The sequence below is a fragment of the Doryrhamphus excisus genome, chromosome 2 (assembly GCF_030265055.1).
Source record: "Doryrhamphus excisus isolate RoL2022-K1 chromosome 2, RoL_Dexc_1.0, whole genome shotgun sequence".
In the NCBI taxonomy this organism is placed as follows: domain Eukaryota; kingdom Metazoa; phylum Chordata; class Actinopteri; order Syngnathiformes; family Syngnathidae; genus Doryrhamphus; species Doryrhamphus excisus.
Genome location: NC_080467.1, coordinates 18,703,088 through 18,730,224, shown reverse-complemented (window position 1 = coordinate 18,730,224; position 27,137 = coordinate 18,703,088). Strand labels below are relative to the sequence as shown.

General features: G+C 42.6%; 1 protein-coding gene across 2 annotated transcripts in view; it reads left to right on the top strand.

The window, feature by feature from the left end:
* Window positions 1-27,137, top strand: part of LOC131103400 (ephrin type-A receptor 5) — a 62,227-nt gene that overhangs the window by 26,466 nt on the left and 8,624 nt on the right. For both annotated transcript variants that reach the window (XM_058049676.1, XM_058049685.1), the window contains exons 4-16: window positions 4,215-4,370; window positions 4,890-5,228; window positions 11,907-12,031; window positions 13,732-13,821; window positions 14,003-14,072; window positions 14,219-14,321; window positions 17,313-17,380; window positions 17,940-18,065; window positions 19,270-19,455; window positions 19,531-19,592; window positions 22,377-22,444; window positions 22,520-22,661; window positions 24,077-24,226. In XM_058049676.1, the coding sequence (XP_057905659.1) occupies window positions 4,215-4,370; window positions 4,890-5,228; window positions 11,907-12,031; window positions 13,732-13,821; window positions 14,003-14,072; window positions 14,219-14,321; window positions 17,313-17,380; window positions 17,940-18,065; window positions 19,270-19,455; window positions 19,531-19,592; window positions 22,377-22,444; window positions 22,520-22,661; window positions 24,077-24,226 (1,685 nt within the window). The remainder of the gene's footprint in view (window positions 1-4,214; window positions 4,371-4,889; window positions 5,229-11,906; window positions 12,032-13,731; window positions 13,822-14,002; window positions 14,073-14,218; window positions 14,322-17,312; window positions 17,381-17,939; window positions 18,066-19,269; window positions 19,456-19,530; window positions 19,593-22,376; window positions 22,445-22,519; window positions 22,662-24,076; window positions 24,227-27,137) is intronic.

Below are 27,137 nucleotides of genomic sequence, written 5' to 3'. Positions count from 1 at the left end.
AAAACATTAGCATGTTAGCATGCTTTCAAAATGGCAGAACAAATTGATAAAGTCCAATCTTCCCCTGTTTTGCTCCAAAAAAAAACACTAAAGTGGTTTAAGTTCAAAAACTATTTTGACCTGTTTTGTGCTTGAGGACTGATTGTTGGATGACAGGCGGCCATTGTTCAGCCCGACAGGAAAGCACCCTTTGACTCTATTGTGTAATACTGCATTATCATCTGTCACTGTTTGTGTTCACACACTGTTGTACACAAATACGAGCACAACGACACGGAATGTATACAAATAGTGAATGAACAATAATACACACAGCAATGGAATCCTCAGCGCACAGACAAACATACAAATACGCTCACGTTTTCCGTGTTTGTGTTTCTTCGTCCAGTCGCTCGCTGTGGGACAAATACAGGAAGAGGATATTTACGGTGTTTCCTCATCTGGTTTATTGGTTCACAATCATATCTGTTAACAACACAAGCATTGTATTAGGGTTCCTTCGACCCGATATTATGTCCAAGTTGACTTTTCAGTCAATCCTGCAACTTCATTCTACATGTGGTAATGATCTCACAACAGGTCCAATATAATCCCTAACATGGGCCACTAGTGCAGCCATAACCCACGCCTAGTGAAAACTCAACTTTGAACTCAACTTCCTGTCCCCGTCCCGTCCCCCGCCCCCGTAGCATCAGAACACATTTACAGAAACACAAACACAAGTCTTGTGCATGTCTTCAATGGCGTATTTTCTCTTATGTCTCCTATATTGTCTCCAAAGGTGACTATAGGGGTGTTATTTTATGTCTTGAGGTCTCTCAAACCGTATTTAGAAGTTTGTCAACGGGTTTTCTATTCTCCAACTATGAAAATGAATTCCCTTGTTTGGAGAATCTTACAATAGTATACAATACACAATGTTTAGCCTACACAATATACTGTATATCATGATATTTGGCCGATGGTACGATGCTACACACAAGTTTTGCTAATGAAGTAACAGAAACATAAGTCTTATGAATGTCTTAAATGGCGTATTCTCTCTTATGTCTCCTATATTGGGTAATATGACTGCAAAGCTGACTGTAGGGGTGTTATTTTATGTCTTGAGGTCTCTCAAACCGTATTTAGAAGGTTGTCAACGAGTAATGTTTAGCCTACATGATATACAGTATATCATGATATTTGGCCGATGGTACGATGCTATACACAAGTTTTGCAAATGAAGTAACAGATTTTTTTCCCCATTTTTAATACCATCCTTGACTTTATCCCCCTCCTTCCACTCTCCTCCGAAGACAGCTCGCCTTATAAACCAACATATTTAAAGTGATGTCCTCAAGTAAAGAGGATGCTCGTTAAGGGCTATCATAGGACACCACCGGATCCTTAATTGCTTGGGATTCCAGTGTGTGTGATGCATATTAATTGTGCATTAAGCACACACACACACAAATGGCGCATTAGCGTGTATTGCATATTAATTACCTATTAGCCTTTGTTCTGTGCATTAAGAGCTGTGTGCCATCAAAAAGACAGCTTGGCCAAGGGCAGCACACACACACACACACACACACTCACACACACACACACACTGGCTGCATTGACAATGAGGAATGAGGCATTTCAGTCCAGCCATGACCATAAATAATCTCACCACAGAAAGCGTGTTTGTTCGGGTGTAAAACTCTTTAAAACTATAAGCAATTAGGTACCAATGATTGAAAGTCCGAGTGTCCTTGAATGTGCCATTCACTGTAAAGCTATAATTGAGTTAACTAAAACCAACAGTGGCTTTTTAAGACTAACTAAATAGTGATGCATCATGTCGTTGTTATGACCGACATGTATATGTGCGTGATGCATTCAACGCACGTGGAAAAGAGCAGCACTTAATGATAATGAATGCCTTCACATCAGTAACGTTGGTTGCTATGAACTGTAATTGACTTTTTATTTTCCACCTCCATTATTCTCCAGTCATTGCAACTTGCCTGGGAATACGTTTTCACTGTATTACTTTAATTGAATCAGACTTGAGTTAAACACGTTAGGAGAGAACACTAGCTCTCCATTGGGTTGCTTTTCTTTCATCATCATAAACTTCCATCACCATGTGGTCCTCTCAGTTTTACTTTGTAGTAAAACGACAATAACAAGTAATGTTCCGTGTTCTCAGGAGGATTTAAAAAGATTATGTACCTAAAATTGGTAGTCAACTGACATTACGGGATTTAGCATGTCCAATTAATTTGATTATGAAAGTAATTTAGTGAACATACATCAAATAACTTCTATGTAATAGATGGATAGATACTCTATGAATACTCTCTGAATATTTCCGTAGTTAGAGCATAGACCACCTTATTAAAATATTCTACCTATGATTTTTAATATTACAACCCTCTAGACTTATTATAGCACCCCTACAGTCACTTTTACACTTATATTACCCAATATAGTAGATAAAATCTGAGAAAATAAGACCTAAACAAGACTTGTGTGTTTCAATGAATATCTTCCAGATATGTGAGCAGACGACTTGGCACCCCAAACCATGACTGACTGTGGGAACCTTACAGTGGACCTCAAGCAAAGTGGATTCTGTGCCTTTCCTCTCCTGCTCCAGACTCTGGTACCTTGATTTCCAAAGTGATGGTGATGGTTTGGGGTGCCATTCATCTGCTGGTCGTGGTCCACTGTCTTTTTCTGAGGTCCAATGTCAGTACAACCGTCTACCAGGAGCTCCTGACCAACTTTATGGTATAGTCTGTTTTCCCGACAGGACTTGGCACAAAACTACCAGTACCCGGTTTAAGGACCATGGTATCCCTGTCCTTTGTCCATTGGCCAGCAAACTTGCCTGACCTCAACCCTGTAGAACTCTACATTATAAAAACCAGGACGCACAAAAACTAGAAAACTAGAAACCGCTTTGCATACATCAGCGTCATCACGTGTATTACTGTCTGCTTGGTTCAAGTCAGTCCAGCTTGGAAGATTCCTCCAAAGCCGAATCTTAAGCTCCCCTTTTATAAGTAGACTCTATGTGACATTTTCTATGCTAAATCTGTGCACATGTGTGTCAGATGGCAAGGTCGGTGGGAGAATTTTTCAGGCCTAACGTTCCATGACAACTCGCCAAGGTTCCATCAAGGTGACTCACCACCCTCCACTGCCTCAAACACACACAATTCTTCCGCATCTCCTTTGTGCCCCTTCCCCCACCCCCCCTCCACCTCCTCTGCCTTATTTCCTTGTCTGCAATTTATCTTGCGGCTTATCTGAGCTTAATGTAGTTATTAATCACAGTTGTGGTCTGAATGGTCTCCACGAGATCTCCAGCAGGAACCACAGCAGCTATCAAACATGTTGCCTTAAGAGAACAAGAGAACAAGGAAGAGGATGCTGCAGTGATAAGCCCGAGAGTGGATAGCTCGGGGACAGAAGTTGTGTATGTCACCTGAATGCTGTGTGTTTGTGTTTGGGGGAAGATTACATCTGTTTCTCGCATTCTGTTATGCAATGTGTGGATCCATGTGAGATGTGTTGTGTGCGCGCACAGCAGATGTAAGTGCAAATTCTTAATCAGTTGTCGGTGGCGAATCAGTGAGCTGGAGACTGACAGGCTGTGGAACAGCAGCCGCTTTGAGTCGTCCATCAGCGTCCATACATAATGCATAAAAGTTGCGCGAATGCCACGTTGTGACAGCTCACAGCGCCGTGTGCAGTCAATATTGTGTGCAGAAAAAGAGAAGACAATTGATTTGAATGTTAAAGTGTGATTGAATGTCAGCATCTGAAGGGCCGTCTGTGTCCTGTGCTTAAAAAAAAAAAAAAAAAACTGAAGGAAAGTCCTGAAAATTGCACTTGAGATGACGCATGGGTAGATCACAGCCATTCCCAGAGGGATAGCGTCATAAGAATAGAACAAAAGCATGGTAACAAATGTTTTATTCGGCTTTTATTGCTGCAACGGGTATTTCTGATAACATCAAACCTCCCTGGGAGAGTGCGATTGCCACTGTGACCTCCTTTTTTGTCAAAGCAACTAACTTCCACTATCCTCCTTTCTCCTCTCCCACTTCATTTAACCTCTCCACCCCCACAACTCCCTTTTCTATCTGTACATCTGCTCCTATCATCCCCCTTCTCTCTTTACCCATCTTCAAACGCCCGACGGCATCCGCTCCCGCTCCCTCTGTGTCTTTCAGCGTGCAAAGCGGGGTTTTACCGCTCGCTGCTGGAGTCTTTGGCCTGCAGTAAATGTCCACCCCACAGTGTGGCCCGGCACACTGGAGCTACTTCATGCAGCTGTGAAGAAGGATACTACAAGATTGACTCGGATCCTCCCAATATGGCCTGCACAAGTAAGAATCAATTGCATGTTTGCATCTCAGGAAGGGGAAGCAGTGTAATGTCAAGCCTGGGTATCGTGGTGTGGTGCAGGAACACTGCCTGGGGACTCGTGGGTTGTAAGTTCTCTTTTCCAGGCGCCGAGGTTGGCAAAATGCTCCCTGCCTTGGGTGCTGTGGGGCTGTCTCTGCTGTATTGGGGTGGTGGTTTCCCTTTTTTAAGAAAAGGGGAACCATTTGTTCCAATTACAGTGTGAACAGGTCATTCATTCATTCATTTTCTACCGCTTATCCTCACGAGGGTCGCGGGGGTGCTGGAGCCTATCCCAGAGGCGGGGTACACCCTGGACTGGTCGCCAGCCAATCACAGGGCACATATAGACAAACAACCATTCAACATGCAAATTACACACACAGATGCCCGGGGGTGGAATCCAACTTGGGTCTCCTACCTGCACGCTAACCACTCAAGCACCATGCAGCCTGTGAACAGGTCATGTAACTTTTTTTTTTTTTTTTTTTACTGACTCTCAGGACCCCCTTCTGCTCCTCGGAACGCAATCTCCAACGTCAACGAGACCAGCGTCTTTCTGGAGTGGTCCGTTCCCATGGAGACGGGTGGCAGGAAGGATGTCGGCTACAACGTCCTGTGTAGACAAGTCTTGCCCGACGGGAGGGGCTTGGAAGAGTGCGGCCCCAATGTCCGCTTTCTGCCGCGCCATGTGGGCTTGTCCAACACCTCAGTGATGGTGGCCGACCTGCAGTCCCACACAAACTACAGCTTCCTGCTGGAGGCCGTTAACGGCGTGTCGGAGCTGGCCAAAGATCGCACTAAGCAGTACGTGTCACTCAACGTGACCACCAATCAGGCTGGTAGGCACTCCTTTTTATTCCTTTGTGTTTTCCCTGTAACATTTGGGATCATTTCAAACTCCTGGTACGAATACGTAGCAGACACCAGATGATGATATGACAATATAATTAAACAAAGCTGTTGCTCTATTTACTTTTAGTCAACGCTGAATTCTTGCAGGCTCTCAGTAAGTCTTTTTTTACTCTTGAAGGCAATCAACAGTCTATGAAAATCGGCATATTTATGATGATGTGTTGTCAGGGCAATAATGAATTATGTTATGTAAGTTGATAAAGAGTTGATAAAGGAGCTTCCTGTTCCTGTTCCTTGACAGATGGTCTGCATGCCATTGTAGGGTAGGAGGAAGTAGTTGTGGTTAGATGATGGGTGTGGACGACGTACGTCGATGGTCAGTCCACCAGATGGTTGTCTGACAGTCAAGAGGGCCGACGGACCATTAGGCCTCCTGTCACTGTGACTGTCAGCAGACTGAGTGGATTACACCAGGCTGCAGAACCCGCGTTGGAGTTGTAGCGGGATTAGAGTTAACCAGTCACCGGACCAATTGGAGATTAGGGATTACGTCAGATTACGCACGACAGGCAAAGTCTCTGCTTCTTGGCACTGAGTGCAACTACACTGTTGAAGCCTATGACATTTTTATTGTATGGGGATGCCTTTAAGAGTTGAGATTAGGGTTGTCCCGATCTGATATCGATATTGGATATCGGTTCGATATCAGGAGAGAATGGGATTATACCGGCCTGCACCAAACAAGCAGTCCATCCCAGGCTTCGCTCCATCACTTCCATCTGGATCGAGTCCACCACAACTGTGTGTAGAAACTGCTTGTCCCTACTGAGACGTGTCAAAAACCCGTCCCTCACGGTGGCAAAGAACCGGGAAGCTGGTTTCAAAAAACACTTACATTTTTGTGTCCAAATGAGCATTTGGTGAATGATTTGGAGAAATGTCCTTGGGTGGGAGTGACTGACATCATGGTCTGGGATGGATGCAAGAAGAAGAAGAAGAGGACGTGCGAGAGCACTAGTGAGTGCTTTGATAGTGTGAAAGTGTGAAAGAAGTAGTGAAGTATAGGCACCCCCCACCTTCCCACCACCCCCCGCAACACTTTCTTTCATGTTAGCAATACACCAGATAAGAAGCCATCACACTTCTTGTCAATGCTGCTAATGAGCACGGAATCTTTGGTGGACATTTCCAATGAAACCTTCAAAAACACGGTGAAGAACCTCACAACATCATCACAGTGCAGACAAAAACCCCTCCAGAGACCGGTTTCTCTCTGAAGAACCAGAAAAGAAATCAATACGGACCTTCGACTATCTAACACTGTTTTATTACACTTTAACTCGGCTGTGGGAAAGATAATCAACAGTCGAACGAAAGCGTGAGCGAACGGGACACGCTTTCACCAGAGCTGATCTCATCTCTTCGACTTGCAGCTTCACTTTGTATCTTTCTGTTCTATTTCATACCGATGTGATCTAATAAAGATACATTTTAGGAATGTGCAAGACAGAATTGAATGAATAAACTCTATACACAAATTTCACTTTCATCCAAAACGTAAAATGAAGAAACTCAATTTACTTTGACTCGCTCCATGAACCATCTTAGTACCATTTCTACTGGTATCATATCGGTTTTATTTCATCGTTTGCTACTGGTTTCGATTTGGGGACTCACCATCGCCCCTTAGTGTAGTTGTAGGTGCAGATTGACTCCTCCGTGTGAGGCAAAGTCCATATAGTTGCAAAAAATGAAATGGTTTATTCCATATAATGTAATGACATAAAGTATAATTCTTCAAAAACGATAACTCAAGAGTCCAAAGCTTCCACCTTACCGTGTGGCACAGCACCTCCCCCAACATGTGCGTGACCGCACACCTGAATGAAGTTTTAATAAATCAGCAGTACCATTATTTGAAACAAAAATAGCAGCAACAATTAATTAAAATAAATATTACCATTTCAAACAATATTTAAGGTGTACATCATAGCATAAATAACAAAAACTCCATTCTACAGTTGACTGGCTCATACAGTAGTATATGGGGACCAACAACTGCAGCAAGGTTACCCAGCATGCCTTGCGGGCTGTACGTATGCTAGTGTATAAGCGCTATTTTAATACCCACATACTCATGTATGAGTTTTTACACGACAAGGGGAAATCTCGATACCCAGAGTAGAACACACAAGTACTAGAGTACAAGCAAATAGGTTCAAGCCAGATTCAAACCCAGAAGCCCAGGCTGTGGGGCAGACATTGCCAGTGTGTTCTCCCCACTACGAAGCACAGCAAATGCTCTCTTCCTATTATCTCACACACTGCTCCATCATTCTTCACTTGCACTTTGGCTGCTCTACATGTATCTTCCGCACTTTTGTCCCCCTCCCAACCCCCCCAGGTCCAACCCGCCCTTCACCTCCCGAAGTAGCGACTCTTTATTATTCAACACAGGGACAGTGAACCCACCCATTTCACTGACCCCTTATCAAGTATGACACTTCCCACACTTCACGGGGAACATCTGCTCTGCCTCTGCCTGTCAGACCCCCCCCCCCCATTCCTCCTTTTGGCCCCGTCTCTGCCTCCTCTTGCACCTCAAAACTCACATATACGTGCAGCACAGATGCTTGGGGGGGCTGATCCCAGCCATCATCGCGTAATTACATCTGTGACGTGACGCAGAGGAGGAAGTGTGGGTGGCGAGAGATTGTTGACTGGGATTGAAACGGTGGGGAAACGTTCATCGGGGTGGAGAAAACCACAAGGTGGCTTTGAGGCAACATCTGGTAAGGTGACAATGCTGGCGAATCACAAATCTCGCCATTGTACACAACTAGGCGTGGAAATTCATTCATTCATTCATTTTCTACCGCTTATCCTCACGAGGGTGGCAGGGGGTGCTGGAGCCTATCCCAGCTGTCTTCAGGTGAGAGGCGGGGTACACCCTGGACTGGTGGACAGCCAATCACAGGGCACATATAGACAAACAACCATTCACACTCACACAATTTGGAGTCGCCAATTAACCTAGCATGTTTTTGGAATGTGGGAGGAAACCGGAGTACCCGGAGAAAACCCACGCATGCACGGGGAGAACATGCAAACTCCACACAGAGATGGCCGAGGGTGGAATTGAACCCTGGTCTCCTAGCTGTGAGGTCTGCACGCTAAGCACTCGACCGCCGTGCCGCCCATCATAAGACATAATGCTTCATATTATATCAGCATGGGTGAATTGGTACGAGTTGGAGGGCGGAGCTGCTGCCTGGCATTGCAAGGTTTATAGCAGGGGTGCTCACACTTTTTCAGCATGCGAGCTACTTTTAAAATGACCGAGTCAAAATGATCTACCCACTACAAAAATGCAAAACATCTATTTATTTTCAAATGTATTGAGGATTATTTGTACATACAATGTATGTTGATGTACCTTACATAACCAAATGAGCCAATATTGCAAAACACACATAATTAACTACTAATTTTTTTTGTAATTACCTGAGTTTACTTTGATGACTTACACTGAATTGAACCAGGCAGGGATGCATAGTCCGGACAGTAGCTGCTGATAGCCAGCCTCAAGCACACTTCCAAATGTTTATCAGTCATGGATAATATCCATATCACAATATCCGTATAATATTCCATATCCGTATGGAAGTGATATGTTTTTGCCTTTTTACTTGGTCCAGTTTTTGCCTTTTTACTTGGTCCAGCTCCTTCACTCATTTTAGTGACCATAAACTTTAGCGAAGGCTTTAAAATCTCGCAATTCGCCGACTAGCTTAGCACTTTGCATCGTTGTTTACGCATGAGCGGTGACCTAAAGGTCAAAATTCAGTTGTCATCTGATTGGTTGTCCTGTATGTCAATCAAGTAACGGGGATGGATGATAGGCTGACATCGTAAGTTCTGCTGCACGTTGTTTGATTTGATTGGTCGCCCGAAGGGCAACATTCAGTTGTCATCTGAATGGCTGCCTTGTATATCAATCAAGTGACGACATTGATGCTGGGATGATATTTTTTTAATGTCACGCCGCGATCGACCAGCGATCGACCAGTACCACCTCCGCGATCGACCGGTAGCTCGCGATCGACTTAATGAGCACCCCTGGTTTATAGTATGTTGTTGTGTGTAAATACCCTATGTTGCTTCAAGACCATCAATTGAATGGACCAATTCCTTATGCCCATCCAGACTGTTTACATTTCTTTGACAACTGCCTCAATATTTAGAGTGGGCAGCTGTTATATTTATGTACGTATATGTAAGTGTGTGTGTGTATATATATATATATATATATATATATATATATATATATATATATATATATATATGTATATGTATATATATATATATATATGTATATATATATATATATATATATATATATATATGTATATATATATATATGTATATATATATATATATATATATATATATATATATATATATATGTATATATATATATACTGTAGTTCCTGTGTGGGCACCACAGTGCATTGGAGCCTGCATGTAGAATTCCTTTCACAATGGATGATTAAATATATCATGGCGCAGTGCATCCATTTTTGTAGGATTTTAACACACGTTTGATGCATTGTTACAAGTTAAGCTGCGGGAAAAAGGAGCCCCACTTTCTCATCATTGCCCTCCAGCCTTCTAGCAGTATTTAAAACGAAGCTGTGTGTGTGTGTTGGTTTTTGGTTTCAGGCTTTTAAGATGTCGCAGATAACACTTTTGTGCAACCATCTACTCAGGATACAGTTACTGTGTTTGTAGCAATGATTTATTCCCTGTAGAGTTTTGCTGAAACTATTGAAACCTAAACGTTGTTGGGTGTCGCACACACACACACACACACACACACAAAGTGAAGATGTTGCCAGAGGGAGCATTTTGCCTGGTTAAAAGCCTCTTTATGTGTCGGAGACTCTCCAACTGTCCCTCTGAGAGATGGGCCAAGAGTTCGGGTTACAACAGGACGGCTCAGTGACGGATGCTAACTCACGCCAGCCAGCTCTCTTGACTTGAGAGCTTTTGGAATAAATTACCTCCAAACCTGTGTTTAAAAATGGAAATATTTGTAAATCCAGCAGCAACCTGAGAGTAAGAAGTATTGCACTGTGAGAAATTGCAGCACTTCATAGCTAATCACAGCTAAAACAAAATACCTTATTTTCCGGACTTCAAGTCGCACTTTTTTTTCATAGGTTGGCTGTTCCTGCAACTTGTACTCCAGAGTGACTTATAAATGAAAAAACTGCGTTTGTTACATAAACACTGAACACCTTTTCTGTTCATGTTTATTTTTTGTGTAGCTGAATAAGCATTGTGTTAGCATATCTTACATCTATTCAGCCTGTTCTCTATTCTTTTATTGTTAGAACTTGCCTACCAAGAGGATGTAATGTTGATTTTTGGTCAAGTAGTAAAATAAATTACCCGCAAAAAATGTGACTTATAGTGCAACTTATGTATGTTTTTTTTCTACCTAATTATGCATTTTTGGCCTTGTGCGACTTATACTCCGGAGCGACTTATAGTCCAGAAAATATACAGAAAGATGTAAATACGATTGGTGAAACAGTATTCTACCAGAAACGTAATTCATCGCTGTCATCTTCCTCCTGCGTCTTCTTCACTGTCAGAATTCCTTCACCACACACTTTGTCAGTCTCTCTCTCTTTTCACTTTTGTCTTCAGGAAAATTAGCTTCCTGTTCATATAGTAGTCCAACCTCCACTTTGGTCATAGTGTATTTTTTTACCCAAATCCACACTCTCAAGATCCATCGGCAGACTTCAGTTGCTAAAAGTTGCTCGGTTTCTTTTCTTCTTTCAGATATTCCAAATCGTTGTAGTGGCTATGAGCAATGTTGTGCAATGTCTCTGATTGATTTTCCATCACAACAGATTTCCAGTCCCCCATTGTCTGTTTTTCATGTTGTTTTCACCTCTAAATGCAGTCTACAAAGGCTAAACGTATCCTAGCCAAGCTGAAACTGAACGTAGACATTCAGTGCTTCAAAATAAAAGTGCTATCTTCACTGCTCCAACACTTCTTAAGGGCACAGAATGTATATGTTTTTGTCTCCCCAGATTCAAACATGGTACAGTCCAAAGTCGAACCAGGATACTGTTCACGAACAGGATACTTACATACATGCTATACATTAGGCTAAATATTGTTTTTAAGAAGCAGGTTTATATTTAATTTAGATCTCTTTGTAGCACGTTTTTAGCTTTTGCTGTCTATTTAGTCTCTGTATTGCTTCCAAACAACCGAGGCACTCTAAACACAGCACCAGATTGACAGAGTCATGGTTCAACTTGTGGTCTTCTCTGCCAACATGGAGCGAATAGCTGAAGATTTAACTGGGTGCTTTAATTAGGCGCTGGTGGCTGTCAATGCCAAAAATGTAGCTGAAGCTGCCTTGGCCTAGAATATCGGCTCATTGGCTGGAAGAGCTCAGTGGGATGAAAACAATCAGGCATCCCCAAAGGAGCTTGAATATGAGGCGATGGGGAACGCATGATAGATTAGTGCTGCTTTTAAAGCAACTTTCTGACGCTGATGTTTAATGATGGAATTCATGTTGTTGTTGCTGGCCTCTAATCGTATTTGTGTGTGTGTGTGTGTGTGTGTGCGTGCAGCACCTTCCCCAGTGAGTGTGGTGAGAAAAGGTCATGCCGGGAAGAGCAGCATCGCTCTTTCCTGGGCAGAACCGGACCGGCCGAACGGCATCATCCTGGAATATGAGATCAAGTACTTTGAGAAGGTAATGCTATGCAGCCCACATCACATTCCAAAAATAAAATTTAGGGAAAACAGAAGAAGTGATTTTACAAGAATAAAGTCACAATAAAATAAAATTATATAATTATTATTATATAAGTTTATATATAATTTTATATACAATTTTATATATAATTTTATATACAATTTTACATTTTACATATATATATATTTTACATATATATATATATATATATATCATTATAATTAATATATAATAATATTGGGAAGAACGGAAACCAATGCAGAGTTGTTCATCGTTATGTATGTTCTCAGAATAAATAAAGCACACACGCGGTAAAGATGATTCAAGATGAGTTGGCTGGAATCCACCTGTTGTGTCCCGGCTGGAATCTACCCGTAGTGTCCCGGCTGGAATCTACCTGTAGTGTCCCGGCTGGAATCTACCTGTAGTGTCCCGGCTGGAATCTACCTCTAATGCCCAATCTGGAATCTACCTGTAGTGTCCCAGATGGAATCTACCTGTAGTGTCCCAGATGGAACCTACCTGTAGTGTCCCAGTTGGAATCTACCTCTAATGCCCAATCTGGAATCTACCTGTAGTGTCCCAGATGGAACCTACCTGTAGTGTCCCAGTTGGAATGTACCTCTAATGCCCAATCTGGAATCTACCTGTAGTGTCCCAGATGGAATCTACCTGTAGTGTCCCAGATGGAACCTACCTGTAGTGTCCCAGTTGGAACCTACCTGTAGTGTCCCAGATGGAACCTACCTGTAGTGTCCCAGTTGGAATCTACCTCTAATGCCCAATCTGGAATCTACCTGTAGTGTCCCAGATGGAATCTACCTGTAGTGTCCCAGATGGAACCTACCTGTAGTGTCCCAGTTGGAATCTACCTCTAATGCCCAATCTGGAATCTACCTCTAATGCCCAATCTGGAATCTACCAATGGTGTCCCAGACGGAATCTACCTGTAGTGTCCCAGACGGAATCTACCTGTAGTGTCCCAGCTGAAATCCACCTGTAGTGTCCCACCTCAAAATCAACCACTATCAAATCTTCACAGAACCTCAATCAACAATGCATGGATGCTTTGTTTGAAAACCAAGACATATTTTTTAGCCATAATTTTCATCAAAAATCGAATAAAATCCTACAAGAGCTGGGGCATACCAAACCTGAGGTACCACTGTACCTCTTACACGGCGCCATCCTCCACTGCCATCATTTGGACACGAAACTGTGTATGATGCAAAGCATTATTTGCTGTATTTTACAGGCATGTAGTGTAGCACCATCACTTTGCAGACATTTTCAGGTGACTTCCTCACACAAAGCTCTTTCTTTAAGGTGGACATTGTTAAAGAGAGCAATTTGATGCTTGGGCTCAGATCATTGCTCCTGTGCACTTCCTCTTTTACTCCTTTTCATCCTTGTAAGCATTCCTTTCTGGGAAGGTCACAATAAAGGTATACCGGAGAGAAGGAGGGAGGGGGAAGGAAGAAAAAGCAAGGTTTGTGGTCAGTGGTTAGCTAATGGTTTCTGGCTAATGGAGTGGGCATTTAGCCTTGTTTAAACCTGATGAGGTTACAGCTGGGAAAACCGATCCTGACACACAAGCAGAAGATACACACTCAAATCCAGCTCTAGCAACGCAGGGAAAAAAAAGACAAAGATAGATTTGTGTGTCAAAAAATGTGCCTTTTTTTGTCTTGCAACAGGAGCAGGACTCCAGTTACACGATTATCAAATCCAGGGAGACGGAGATGGTGGTGGAAAGCCTGAAGCCCTCTTCGGTCTACATCTTTCAGGTCCAACACACAATCTTTACGGATATTGATTCATGATAATGAGATGACAAGAAAAAGACAAATCTTATTCAAAGAAATGTATTCCAAAATGATTGTAAGCTGTCAAGAGATTGTCTTTTGTCTCGGAAAGTGACCTACGCTTGTATGCTTCAGGAAAAATGAAGCTGTATGTGCATTACAGGTCCGAGCCAGGACTTCTGCAGGCTACGGTGCTTTCAGCAGACGTTTTGAATTCCAGACCAGCCCTTACTGTGAGTTCACAGCGAGCAAACACGGCCATACAAAAAAAAAACCTCACACCTGTACTTGACAGCACACTGTTGTCGAAAGCTCATCATATTCCAAGCGTGTGCGTCTGTGTGGATCTACTTCTGTTTTTATCTCTTTCCATTGGCAGTGACAGCTACCAGCGAGCGTGCCCAAGCTTCCATTGTAGCTGTGGCCATCACGCTGGCGCTGGTCCTACTGGCAGTGGTGGCTGGATTTCTACTCAGCGGACGGTGAGGCAAACAATATCATTTACGGGTTGTTTGAGGCTCCTGTTACAAAGAGCGGTGTAATCGCTTCGCTACGATCGGTGGCACAAACACGAGCAAAAACACTATAATGGCTCTGAGGCAACGGTGCTTAGTTTAGAGTCTAAAGTTGAACAGTGCTTTCCATGCCTGTGGTTGTATTGATATGATGATATGAGAGGGTCTCATGTCGAGTCAAGTCAATTTTAGTTAAAACATTAAAAAAAAACTGAAGATAGGAAAAATATAATGGGAAATAAATTGCATACAAATCTCCCGCTGCATAGGCTACTTTGATTTTTCAAGTTGGCCTTGCCCTCATAAAATGTCTTCTAGGTGAGCAGGTCCAGACCCAAGTCGGGGATTCACATCAGCGTTAAACCTATGTTGTTTATATAAAAGGTCAAAAAGAGAGTCCGCAGTGTAGCCTATGCATCCATCAGCATCACAGCTACGGAACAACCCGCAGCCCTCAACCCGCATCCACAGTGGAGGTCAAGTAGAGCAGCTGCTGCGGTCACAGTGTTTTACTGTCAGAGCTCAGCTTCATGAATATCATTGCCGTTCCCTCTATGGGGAATATGCTGAGCTTTGGAGTTTCTCCACAGTGTGTCCTACCTGTCTGAGGAAGTAGCCGACGCACCAATTAGACACAGGTATCACAAAGTCATTCATCAACTGATGGTCAACCTCTAATGTTCCTGCCATTGTTGTGCACAGGACGAGATTAAATCATGCCCCAAAAATATAGACGCAACACTTTTTGAGCTCAGCTTCAAAGATCTAAAACCTTATATATAAAGCATAAAATAGGAAGTACCTGTATGTTCAGTGTACAAAGATGCCAATGTGCGGGGGATGGTCAAAATGGAGCCAGGCCAAAAATGTAAATTTGGGACACGCGACCCCCCCCCCCTCCCTGACGTCCACTGTATGTCCCTCGGGCCAATCCCCACATTGACATAGAAACACGGTGCACATGTGTAGCCACACGTATGTGCAGTCATGCGTGTCTGCATAATTTAACGTGTGCATGCACGCGCATACAGGAAGTTGGAAGGCCAAGTGGGCCACCTCTTGACTCGACAGCTCCGGAAAATGAGACACCCCCAGGCTCATGACGTACATGAAAGACACACACACAAATACTATTCCCAACTATATTGGGGGATGGTTGAAATAATATTTCCGATATACTGGGGACATCCATACTTTTTCCAGCAAAGGTCACAAAGAAGTATATTATTCGTCTGAACTTTGGTCTTTTGTTTACACATTTTTGCTGCTTTTTTTATTTACAATATTTCAACCCTTTTTTGTAGATTTTCTTTTTTAATATTATGATTTTATTCACAAAAATTGTGTCTTTATCCCTATAATATTATAATTTTTTCTGCAACTTTATTGAAAATATTTAGTTTTGTGTTTTTCATAATATTACGACTTTTATTTCATCATTATTTTTCCTTATATTTTTTTTCTCTCATGATGTTATTGCCATATTTTGACTTTATTTTCATAATATTCTTACATTTCATTATAACTTTTTCTTGTTAGATTACAGCTTTTTTCACAAATATTTCAACCCTTTTTCTTTATACATTTTCTTTGTGTAATAGTATGATTTTATTCCCAAAAATTGTCCCTTCATCTTTGTAATATTAGGACTTTTTTCTGCAACTTATGTTTCCAAAAAATATTTAGTTTTGCGTGTTTTTCATAATATTATGACTTTTATATCAGCATTATTTTTCCCTGTATTTTTTTTCTCTCATGATGTTATTGCCATATTTTGACTTTGGTATTTCATTCAAACTTTTTCTTGTTAGATTACAGCTTTTTTCTCGTTAAGATTTGGAATTTTTCTTGTAAAATTACATTTTTTTTTTGTGCCACAAGCCAATAAAAGACTACGAATGGCCCGCAGGCCGCACTTTGGAGACCCGCACAATATACTCTACTAACAATAAATGCTGAACTAACCTTGCAACGCAGTGTTAAAAAGTGTCCAAAAATAAAACGGAGCATTATGTGTCATGTTGACGCTTTTGTTGGCGTAGTAAATGCCGTGTTTTTCTAATGAGATCCAGTTCTAATTGCTTCTGGATCACTGAAATGATCCTAGTTATCTTTCTTTAAGTCTTTGTTGTGTGCCAAACTGCTCGTGTATGTGCGAACATTGGCTCAAGTGCAAAATCAATCCTGCTGTTTAATCTGGATTATCTGATTGTCTCTGATGGCTCGGATGTGTAAATATTGGCATACAGAAACTGTGTGGACAAACAGACATGTGGACACACGCACAAGGGGATTTTTGGATACGCGGAAAACAAACATGTAGATTAGAATCATTTACTCACACCAGGGTTGTCCAAATGTGGCCTTGGGGACATTTGGAAAAGTCATAATATTTTGGGAATTATGTCATAACATTATGAGAACAAAATGTACATGTAAGTAAATTTACAACTAAGTTAAAATAAAACAATTGGAAAAATTGGGATATTATAATATTATGTAATATTGTAATATTATAATATTGGGGAAAAAAGAAATTGGAAAAACTGCTAGAATTTCACAAGAATAAAGTCAAAATATTAAGAGAAAAAAGTCGTATTCTAACAAGAAAAAACATGATTTTACGAGAATAAATTTGTAATATTATGAGGAAAAATGATGTGATTTTTGTAGCATAGAATTGAAATAATAAAGAAACATATGTTTTATTATGTCATAATATTCTTTTATTATTATCTATTATTTTCACAATATAGCCCTCACTGGAAAAAGTTTGGAAAACCCTGGCTTACTCTTAACTATCTCCTTTTTTTCATCTTAGGGGTCACAATCACATTTTGGCTTTGTTTTTTTACGCCCGATGGCCAGGAATCAAACCCGTGCCCCCTACCCTGGACGCCATAAGCATGGATCGTTGGTCCAATGTAAATTTTTTCATGGTGCTCTGTTGTCTCCTAGGCGCTGTGGTTACAGTAAAGCTAAGCAAGATCCCGAAGAGGAGAAAATGCATTTCCATAACGGCCACAGTAAGTATATATATTCCATTCATGTTTTTATCATACTTACATCCATAACACAAGGAGGTTTTTAAGCCAAACGAATTTGAAGAGACATGCTTTTGATTGGAGACCAATGACATTTTTGTATGGGTGGGTTTATGATTCGGGGGTTCAAACAGTGGCCATGTCTGCATGGGTTAGTTTACCCCTGAAGGCCTGGCAGTGTGTGTGTGTGTGTGTGTGTGTGTGTGTGAGTGTGACGGGACAGTCAAAGATCCTGAGGGTGTTCATTGTTGGCATACTGATGGAGTCCAAACAGAGCGATGATCATTTATCCGTCTTGACAGCTTCATATATTTGGCAACATTTTGGCATTGTGGTCCTGCTCCCCATCTGTTCCAATTAGGGACAACTGGGACGGCACAGTCAGTGTGTATTTATCTGTGTGTGTGTGTGTTGCTCTTTCACACTAGTGCACACAATGAAAGACAATTTTGTCATACGCGAAACGGGGTCAGTTGAGTGGTTGTAGTTGTGCAGTTGGTAGTTTGTGCCTCCACATGATGCCTTGCATGTGTGTCTCCAGTCAAGTTCCCTGGAGTTCGCACCTACATTGACCCCCTCACCTACGAGGACCCTAACCAGGCTGTGCATGAGTTTACCCAAGAGATTGACGTGTCATTCATCTCCATTGAAAGGATCATTGGAGCAGGTGAGTTGGATGTCTTTATTTACTCTATATTGTTTTTAGCAATCTGTCCACACGGAGGCTCTGATATTAAACGAGATTCATTTAATTCATTGATTTTTAGTATTTTCTTCATGTTATTTTATGTATATATTTTTTTTTTCTTTAGTAGTATCACCACTTACTTTATGATTATTTTTTCACATGCCATCAGATATTTTTCCGGACATAATACATTCAAATCTTCTTACTTTTCAATTAATATAATCCAGGTGACTATATCCAAGTCTGTCTAAATTCCAGTGTATAAGTCGCACCCACTAAATTTAGAAGAAACAACAAATATGCTCATACAGTAAACCTCGGATATATCGGACTCGGATATATCGGAAATTCGCTCACAACGGACAGATAAAAAAGAACCGATTTTTCTGTAATGCATTTCCAATAAAAATTCATTGCATATATCGGATTTTTTATAACGGATTTCGCCTATTTCGGACAAAATCTCCAGTCCCGTTCCAATGCATTTCCATTAAATTTCCCTCGCATATATCGGATGGCCGTATCGTGGCGCTCCGATTCGCCGAATCGTGACAGGCCGCTATACGACGTCATTTGCAGCGTTGCCTGCGCGTCCAGGTACATTGGAAACATAGTCAAGGAAGTGCCTTTTTATAACGGATAAAATCCGATTTACGCATATACCAGATTTCACTTATATCGGACAAAACCAGTGAGAACAATTGAATCCGATATATCCGAGGTTTACTGTAAATAAAAAAAGGGAGGCTGACGTCATCGCAGCACCCCAATGAATGTGTTGCTCCAATGAAAACTTTTCATTTTAAACTCTTATTATTACATGACACAAGATTACAACTTAGCCATAAATTAGCCTCACAGCTGCATAAGCCGCAGGGTTCAAAGTTCAAGAATAAAAAGTGCAGCGTCATCATTTGCATGCCAAACATTTCAGAAAAATGAGCTTACTGGTGTAGTAATAACGCATCCTGAAAGCGGAGCTGAGAGATGAAATACTCCACAGCAAAAGAGACCGCCAAGAGCGCATGTGGGTGGCTGCAAAAAATAACCCGCTTCTTTTAGGTCTAAAAATGCAACAACATCATAAAAAGGCGTTATTATGTTCCAGCTTGTTGCACTGCCAGATAAGACGATTGCAGGTCAAGGTGGGCTCCAACGTGAAGCTCTCTTTGTTTGCCCTCAGGGGAGTTTGGCGAAGTATGCAGCGGCCCGCTAAGATTGCCGGGGAAAAGAGAGATGCAGGTCGCCATCAAGACATTGAAAGCGGGCTACACCGAGCATCAGAGACGGGACTTCCTGTGGGAGGCGTCCATCATGGGCCAGTTTAACCATCCTAACATCATCCGCCTGGAGGGTGTGGTTACCAAGAGTGGGTGTCTTATATAGGAATAGGAAGATGGAGATGTTACAGGAGATGTTATAAACTGAATGTTATTTGTTTCAGGCAAGCCGGTGATGATCATCACTGAATATATGGAGAATGGATCACTGGATACGTTCCTGAAGGTGAGATGAGGAAGACCACACGTACTTTTGAGGACTAGAACATATTATGAAGATGATCATTCATAGCAGGGGTGTCCAAACTTTTTCCACCACGTTTAGTAAGCAACACATGTAGGAATGCTGAGATGTTTGTTTTTTTAAACACATCTCAGCTTTGTGATAGAGATAAAAAAGTATTAAAAAGTTTTTTTTCTCCTAATACTCCTAATGACTTTATTCCCATATTATAACTTTTTCCTTCATGTAAATTTTGAAAAAGTACAACTTTATTTTGTTTTGTTTTCTAGTACCATTATGACTTTTTCCTGTAATATTTACATTTTATGCTATTAAAGTGGCATTATTTTTGACAAGTTGGTTCTCAAAAAATTGCAACTTTTTTCTCGTTAGAATCCAATTTTTCCACGTAATATTTTGACTGCAAAAAAAAAACTGCATACATGTTTTATCTCCGATTTTATTTTTATTTTATTCGTAATAGTTTGACTTCTCAAAACATTGCAACCTTTTCCCCCGAATCTAATTTCCCAAACATTTTTTTGGCTTTATTTGTTTGTCATACTTATTCTTTGCATAATATTGTGAGTAGATTCTAAAATTGCGCTTTTTTTCTCAACATTGTTCTCATAAAATATGACTTTTTTTTAGATTACCACTTGTTTTCATATTATTTTCTACTTTATTGTAATATTACTGCCGATTTTTCCTTGGTTGGTCAATAAATTGGACTTTGGACACTCATGACTTAGCATAGTTTAGCCTACAGTAGCAACTCCGTGAAAGTATCAGTACTGGAACACTTCTACTTTCTAATACGCCAAAAGGAACAGTTGGTGTGAAAGTGTTTTAATCCAGTGGTCATTAAAAAAAGCTAAAGATGGAGTTGTTTGAAAGCTGCGGCAGAGTTGTTGGCAAAGCGACGCAAGCGCCCAGATCAGCTTTTATTATTCCAAGTGAACGCCTCATTAACTGGGAGCACTCGGACAGAATGGTACCTGCATGCTGCAAACATACTTCACACCACGGACACAATTGGGAGTCGTTTTCACGCTGTCTAGACGCTCCAACGTGAATGATCCCTTTACACGCTACTTCAAGCTTCTCATAGCTTCTCATAGCTTCTCATAGCTTCCGATGGCACCGTGCTCAATGAAGGCAAGTCAAGCTCCATCATCTCTTCTTAAAAACATCGAAATAAGCTCCTGTGATGCAGCACGAGCAATGTCAAGACGGCACTGTAAATTTCTCAGGATGCCACGAGACTAAAAGACTCAAAGCTCGGTCAGTGGAAAGTGCTTACGGGACTGTCCTGAGTGCCAAAAGGGGAGGGGGAGGAGCAAGCAGGCAGAGCAGCTCAGTAAAGCCTGTCAAGTAATTACATGGATGGCTGCTGTACTGAGGACAGTATAAATGACACTGCCAGGGTCTGCATGGGCTTCCAAATTAGTTGTTGCAGCGTTTGACAATGCAGTAAGGGATGCTCACTGGCTTAATGTCTAATTTCATTTGGAAATGGGATCTTCTGCTGTGGATTTTTTGGGAAAAGTAGCCATAAAGGTGATGGAGACAAAGGGCGGTAGTCGGGCGGTAGAAGTACTGCTTTATGTTGCGATAGATAGAATGATGGGAGACAGATAGGAGATACATTACAAGCATAACTTTCACTCCAGCCGTGTTTCATTCATTTTCTACCGCTTATCCTCACGAGGGTCGCGGGGGTGCTGGAGCCTATCCCAGCTGTCTTCGGGCGAGAAGTGGGGTACACCCTGGACTGGTGGCCAGCCAATCACAGGGCACATATAGACAAACAACCATTCACACTCACATTCATACCTATGGATAATTTAGCTAATTAACCTGGCATGTTTTTGGAATGGGGCAGCCCGGCGGTCAAGTGGTTAGCACGCAGGCCTCACAGCTTGGAAACCAGGGTTCAATTCCACCCTCGGCCATCTCTGTGTGGCGTTTGCATGTTCTCCCCGTGCATGCGTGGGTTTTCTCCGGGTACTCCGGTTTCCTCCCACATTCCAAAAACATGCTAGGTTAATTGGCGACTCCAAATTGTCCATAGGTATGAATGTGAGTGTGAATGGTTGTTTGTCTATATGTGCCCTGTGATTGACTAGCAACCAGTCCAGGGTGTACCCCACCTCTTGCCCGAAGAAGACAGCTGGGATAGGCTACAGCACCCCCCGCGACCCTCGTGACGATAAGCGGTAGAAAATGAATGAATGAATGAGTTCTCCTCCTATTTTGTGTGGAAGTGGTAACTTTTTGGCTTCTTATTTTGTCTTTTCCCACCCTCGGCCATCTCTGTGTGGAGTGTGCATGTTCTCCCCGTGCATGCGTGGGTTTTCTCCGGGTACTCCGGTTTCCTCCCACATTCCAAAAACATGCTAGGTTAATTGGCGACTCCAAATTGTCCATAGGTATGAATGTGAGTGTGAATGGTTGTTTGTCTATATGTGCAACCAGTCCAGGGTGTACCCCACCTCTTGCCCGAAGAAGACAGCTGGGATAGGCTCCAGCACTCCCGCGACCCTCGTGACGATAAGCGGTAGAAAATGAATCAATGAATGTTTTTGGAATGTGGGAGGAAACCGGAGTACCCGGAGAAAAACCACGCATGCACGGGGAGAACATGCAAACTCCACACAGAGATGGCAGAGGGTGGAATTGAACTCGGGTCGCCTAGCTGTGAGGTCTGCACGCTAACCACTCGTCCGCCGTGCAGCCCCGTGTACTGTATATTTAGCCAAAATGATGTCCTTATGTTCTCTGCAGAAAAACGATGGCCAGTTCACCGTGATCCAGCTGGTCGGAATGCTGCGTGGCATCGCATCTGGCATGAGGTACAAAAACAAACACGCCAGTCTCTTAACTGCAACAAATCCCCGCTTTTTGACGCCCTCTATCCACGCCTGCAGGTACTTGTCCGACATGGGTTATGTCCACCGCGATCTGGCAGCTCGCAACATCCTGGTCAACAGTAACCTTGTGTGCAAAGTGTCTGATTTCGGCCTGTCCCGTGTCTTAGAGGACGACCCCGAGGCAGCGTACACCACCCGGGTATGCTGTGCATTTTTATTTGGGAATAAAATTGCTTGTCCCACAGCCCAAGGTGACATTTAAAAACTTGGCCAACTACTCAATTTCAATATCGCCATGAAATAATATCGCTCATGAATAATGTATTCATTTGTGTGCCACACTTTGGACGCCACTGCCTTTACTACTATTCCTCATCACGCATGACATCAAGCAACTACAGTAAACCTCGGATATATCGGACTCGGATATATCGGAAATTCGCTCACAATGGACAGATAAAAAAGAACCAATTTTTCTGTAATGCATTTCCAATAAAAATTCATTGCATATATCGAATTTTTTATAACGGATTTCGCCTATTTCGGACAAAATCTCCAGTCCCGTTCCAATGCATTTCCATTAAATTTCCCTCGCATATATCGGATGGCCGCATCGTGGCGCTCCGATTCGCCGAATCGTGACAGGCCGCTATACGACGTCATTTGCAGCGTTTGCAGCGTTGCCTGCGCGTCCAGGTACATTGGAAACATAGTCAAGGAAGTGCCTTTTTATAACGGATAAAATCCGATTTACGCATATACCGGATATAAATCCGGTATATGCGTAAAACGGACATTTTCCAGTATACGCATATAACGGATTTCGCTTATATCGGACAAAACCAGTGGGAACAATTGAATCTGATATATCCGAGGTTTACTGTATTTACAAAAAGGTGAAAGCTGCCCAGCATGCTCTGCTACACCTGCTGTCTAAAAAGTTGCTTCATATTTGTCCTACATATGTTTAATACAAGTTTGAGATCTCAGAATGACCGTGCGACATCAAGCCGAGTCGGAGACGCACTGTCAATGGGTGGCATAGCAGCCAAGGTCTTTATTCGGATCACGGTGTCACAGAGAGAATGGCATCCTGTCATAGGAATCTCCCACTTCCTGCAGACAGAGGGCCAATTAGTACTCGAGTATGGCCTCTCCGACACTCAATTAGCGCCGAGTCTTGCTGCCTTAGCGGCAAATATCCCCCGTCAGTCACCTCTTCCCAGCAAGCTCCGCACCTCAGCTCGACAGTCTTTCACACATACGCACACACACACTCACACTTCGGCAAGAGTAATGTCATCCCCGACCCTTCAAATTATCAGACTCGTGAGATATCCTGCTGCTGCGTTCATCAATGCTGCATCAAGCTAATTTCACTTCTCATTGACTAAAAGCACATTTGTCTCTGAACTCAGCAGCAGTCATCGAAGGAAGTGTTCCGTCTTTGCAATGAAAGATCCATAATGAAGTCACACACACACACACACTCTCACAGCACTGACCTTTTTATCCTATGCATGTTCCTAAATTAGCATTCATTAGTACAACTGGCTCCTATACTGGATGTATTTCTAGCACCAGATGATATGATATGCTCGCATGTTCTCACAGGGCGGCAAAATTCCGATTCGCTGGACAGCGCCAGAGGCCATCGCATACAGGAAGTTCACCTCAGCCAGCGACGTGTGGAGTTACGGCATTGTCATGTGGGAAGTGATGTCGTACGGAGAGAGGCCCTACTGGGAGATGTCCAATCAAGATGTAAGTGTCATCACTTTTGGTTGTTTGTTGCCTGTTTGATTTAAGCTGATGATAAAAGGGTAGCATGGGGGTGGAGCACATCTGCCTCACAGCCAGGATGTCCCAGGGTTGCAGGAAAGAAGGGGGCGGGGCAAGCCTGTGCAGCATTGCCCAGGCCAGTAGCTGTATTTTGTAACTTTGGAGTCATCTTTCACAGCACAGCACTAAATTCATAACACAGCAACTTAATACTCAAAATGTGTATACACAAATATACAAACATTTTCCAATATTCATTCATTCATTCATTTTCTACCGCTTGTCGTCACGAGAGTCGCTGGGGTGCTGGAGCCTATCCCAGCTGTGTTCGGGCGAGAGGCGGGGTACACCCTGGACTGGTCGCCAGCCAATCACAGGGCACATATAGACAAACAACCATTCATACTCACATTCATACCTATGTACAATTTGGAGTCGCTAGTTTTTGGAATGTGTGAAGAAACCGGAGTACACGGAGAAAACCCGCATGCACGGGGAGAACATGCAAAGTCCACACAAAGAGTGGGATTGAACTCGGGTCTCCTAGCTGCGAGGCCGTGCAGCCACATTCCCCAATATGAGTTAAAAAAAAAAAAAAACATTTCAAGGTTTTCCCATATGGAATTGCATAAGTAATACATTCATTGCGGCTGCAATGACATCAGCTTCCCTCTGGGCTTTGTGCCCAAGGTCCTCTGGCTCCCTCTGGTGGACAGAAGCAACATTTCAGCGCCATTTTCTATGTTTTTGGAGAGGGAGGCAGTGAGCCGTGTATCAAAAATAGACATCTTTACGGCCGTCTCAATTAGTGGTGGATTTTGGGCATTCAATATCGGTGCCAGAAGCTAGCTTCATGCATTGTTGCAATGTGCAAAGACAAAATGAGGGAATGCTGCGCTGTAGGTAGAATGCATCCATTTCCTTTCCAGAGGCAGAATGAGTTTCTCCGCCGGGGAATGGCGTCAGAAGCAATTGTTGTCCATCAATTACTGCAAAGTGTTGACAATGAGAATGAATGGCTGTAATGGAAGCACAGGGAGATATCTCGTCTCATGTGTGGAGAAGAATGAAACGGATGAACGCGCACAAAGCTGCAGAGCTCAGCAGAACCGCGTCGTAGGCGGCTCTGTAGTGCGGCGCACTTTGTGAACACAGCGTAGAAGGAAATTACATGACACTTTTAAGTGGCGGCGGAGCGCTAGCGACCTAAATCGCTCTCCGGTGAGGAGATGAAGTGTATCAGAGGAGCAGGATCTTCAAGGATCGCATGACCTGCAGGTCATCCTAATGGGAAGGACTTCAATGGCGTCGCATGGTGATGAGTTTAGTGGGAAGCAGACACCCCAACCACGCGTGCACTCGCCCCCCCCCCCCCCCCCCCCCCCCCCCACGCAGCCCTGGAGTGACCTCCTCATCCCCTGACTGCAGGCCCCTCCCACCTCTTTTTGCTTATTAGGCTGTCTGTCTGCCAGCGCGGGAGGATGAGAGGAGAGAGGCAAGAGAGGAAGACGTTTGATGTTTAATTGAAAGCACCATGCTGGATTTTCTCAGATCCGCACAAGAAATTGCAGCCTCTTCCAGCCTCTTTTTTTTTTCTAAGCCCTCTCCTTCTGTTTCCTCTTCCTCACGTCTCGCTTCTTTCTCACCATCTCCGTCTTTTGTCCCACAAAACCACCGTCTCTGTCTACATCCTTTCTTGTCTTCCCTCTCTTTCTTTCTCTCTGATCTCTGTCTCCCTGACAGTCAGCTTTGTGGAGTTCTTCTGCCTCTCAGCATGCTGGGCTTTCACTCCCAACGTACTCTCATACATGTCGGGGGGCTTTGACGCAAGTAGTGGCTGTCGTGAACTCAACAACCCAATCCCACTCCATGGTCTTGCACCAGCAGAAGTAGGCTGAGACCTTCTGACTGCTTGTCGTGCAACGTTCCACTGCAGTCGGACTTGTGTTGCAAATGGATGATGCTTTAAGACGGGGGGATCCAAACCTTCTACAGAAAGGGCCACATAGTAGCCACGTATACATGGACCCAAATATTCCAATTCCATTCGGTTTATTTGCTCAAACGGAAAGAATGTAACCTTTGTATACACCTCATTCCGAAAGAAAAGTGCCAATCTGAATGAATATATAATCGTATTCCCGGGGGTGGAATATTCCTTTCCCCAATCCGATTGAGGTATCTTGTACCCGCTCAAAGTTGTTCTTCTTCGTGGTGTTTTTCTTCTTCTGTTGTTTATTGGCGGTTGGCAAACAGCTTTGGTGTGCATTAGCGCCATCTGTGGAACAGAATCTAAACCCTTCTATACGCCATTCACAAGTCCAGTATTATTAAAAAAGAAAATATTTTCTATATAAAACATGTCCCGAGTTTAACTATAAAATATTAGCAAGATTGAATTTGATCTTTTCCTGTTTAAATTTATCCCATAAAAAAATGGACGTGAGCAATCGTCACTGTACTGCTAAGCAAAGTTTGTTTTTGATCCAAACTAAATTTCAAGACTGGACGAACGAAAAACTGGCAATACGGAGTTATTCCAACAAGTGAAAGAAAAACTCGGGGAAGTCTGTATCACGTGATGTTGATGTTTACGTTTTACTGGGCATGCCCCATTGATTCTGTTTGATTATAGTGGCGCATGTAGACAGGATATTGGAATATTCCTTTCCATGTATACCATTGTTTTCGGAAAGAAAAAAACTCCTCATGTAAACGTGGCTACTGGCAAATTTTCTCTCCATTTTTGCTGTTCTACTCTTTCTAAATCTTCTTTAATTCCATATTATAAGATTCTCCACAAAAAAAATCAATTGTAAGTAAATAAAAATGCTTTATTCCTCACGATTCATCTCGCTGATAGTTTTATTTTTATACACAATATCATGGGAGC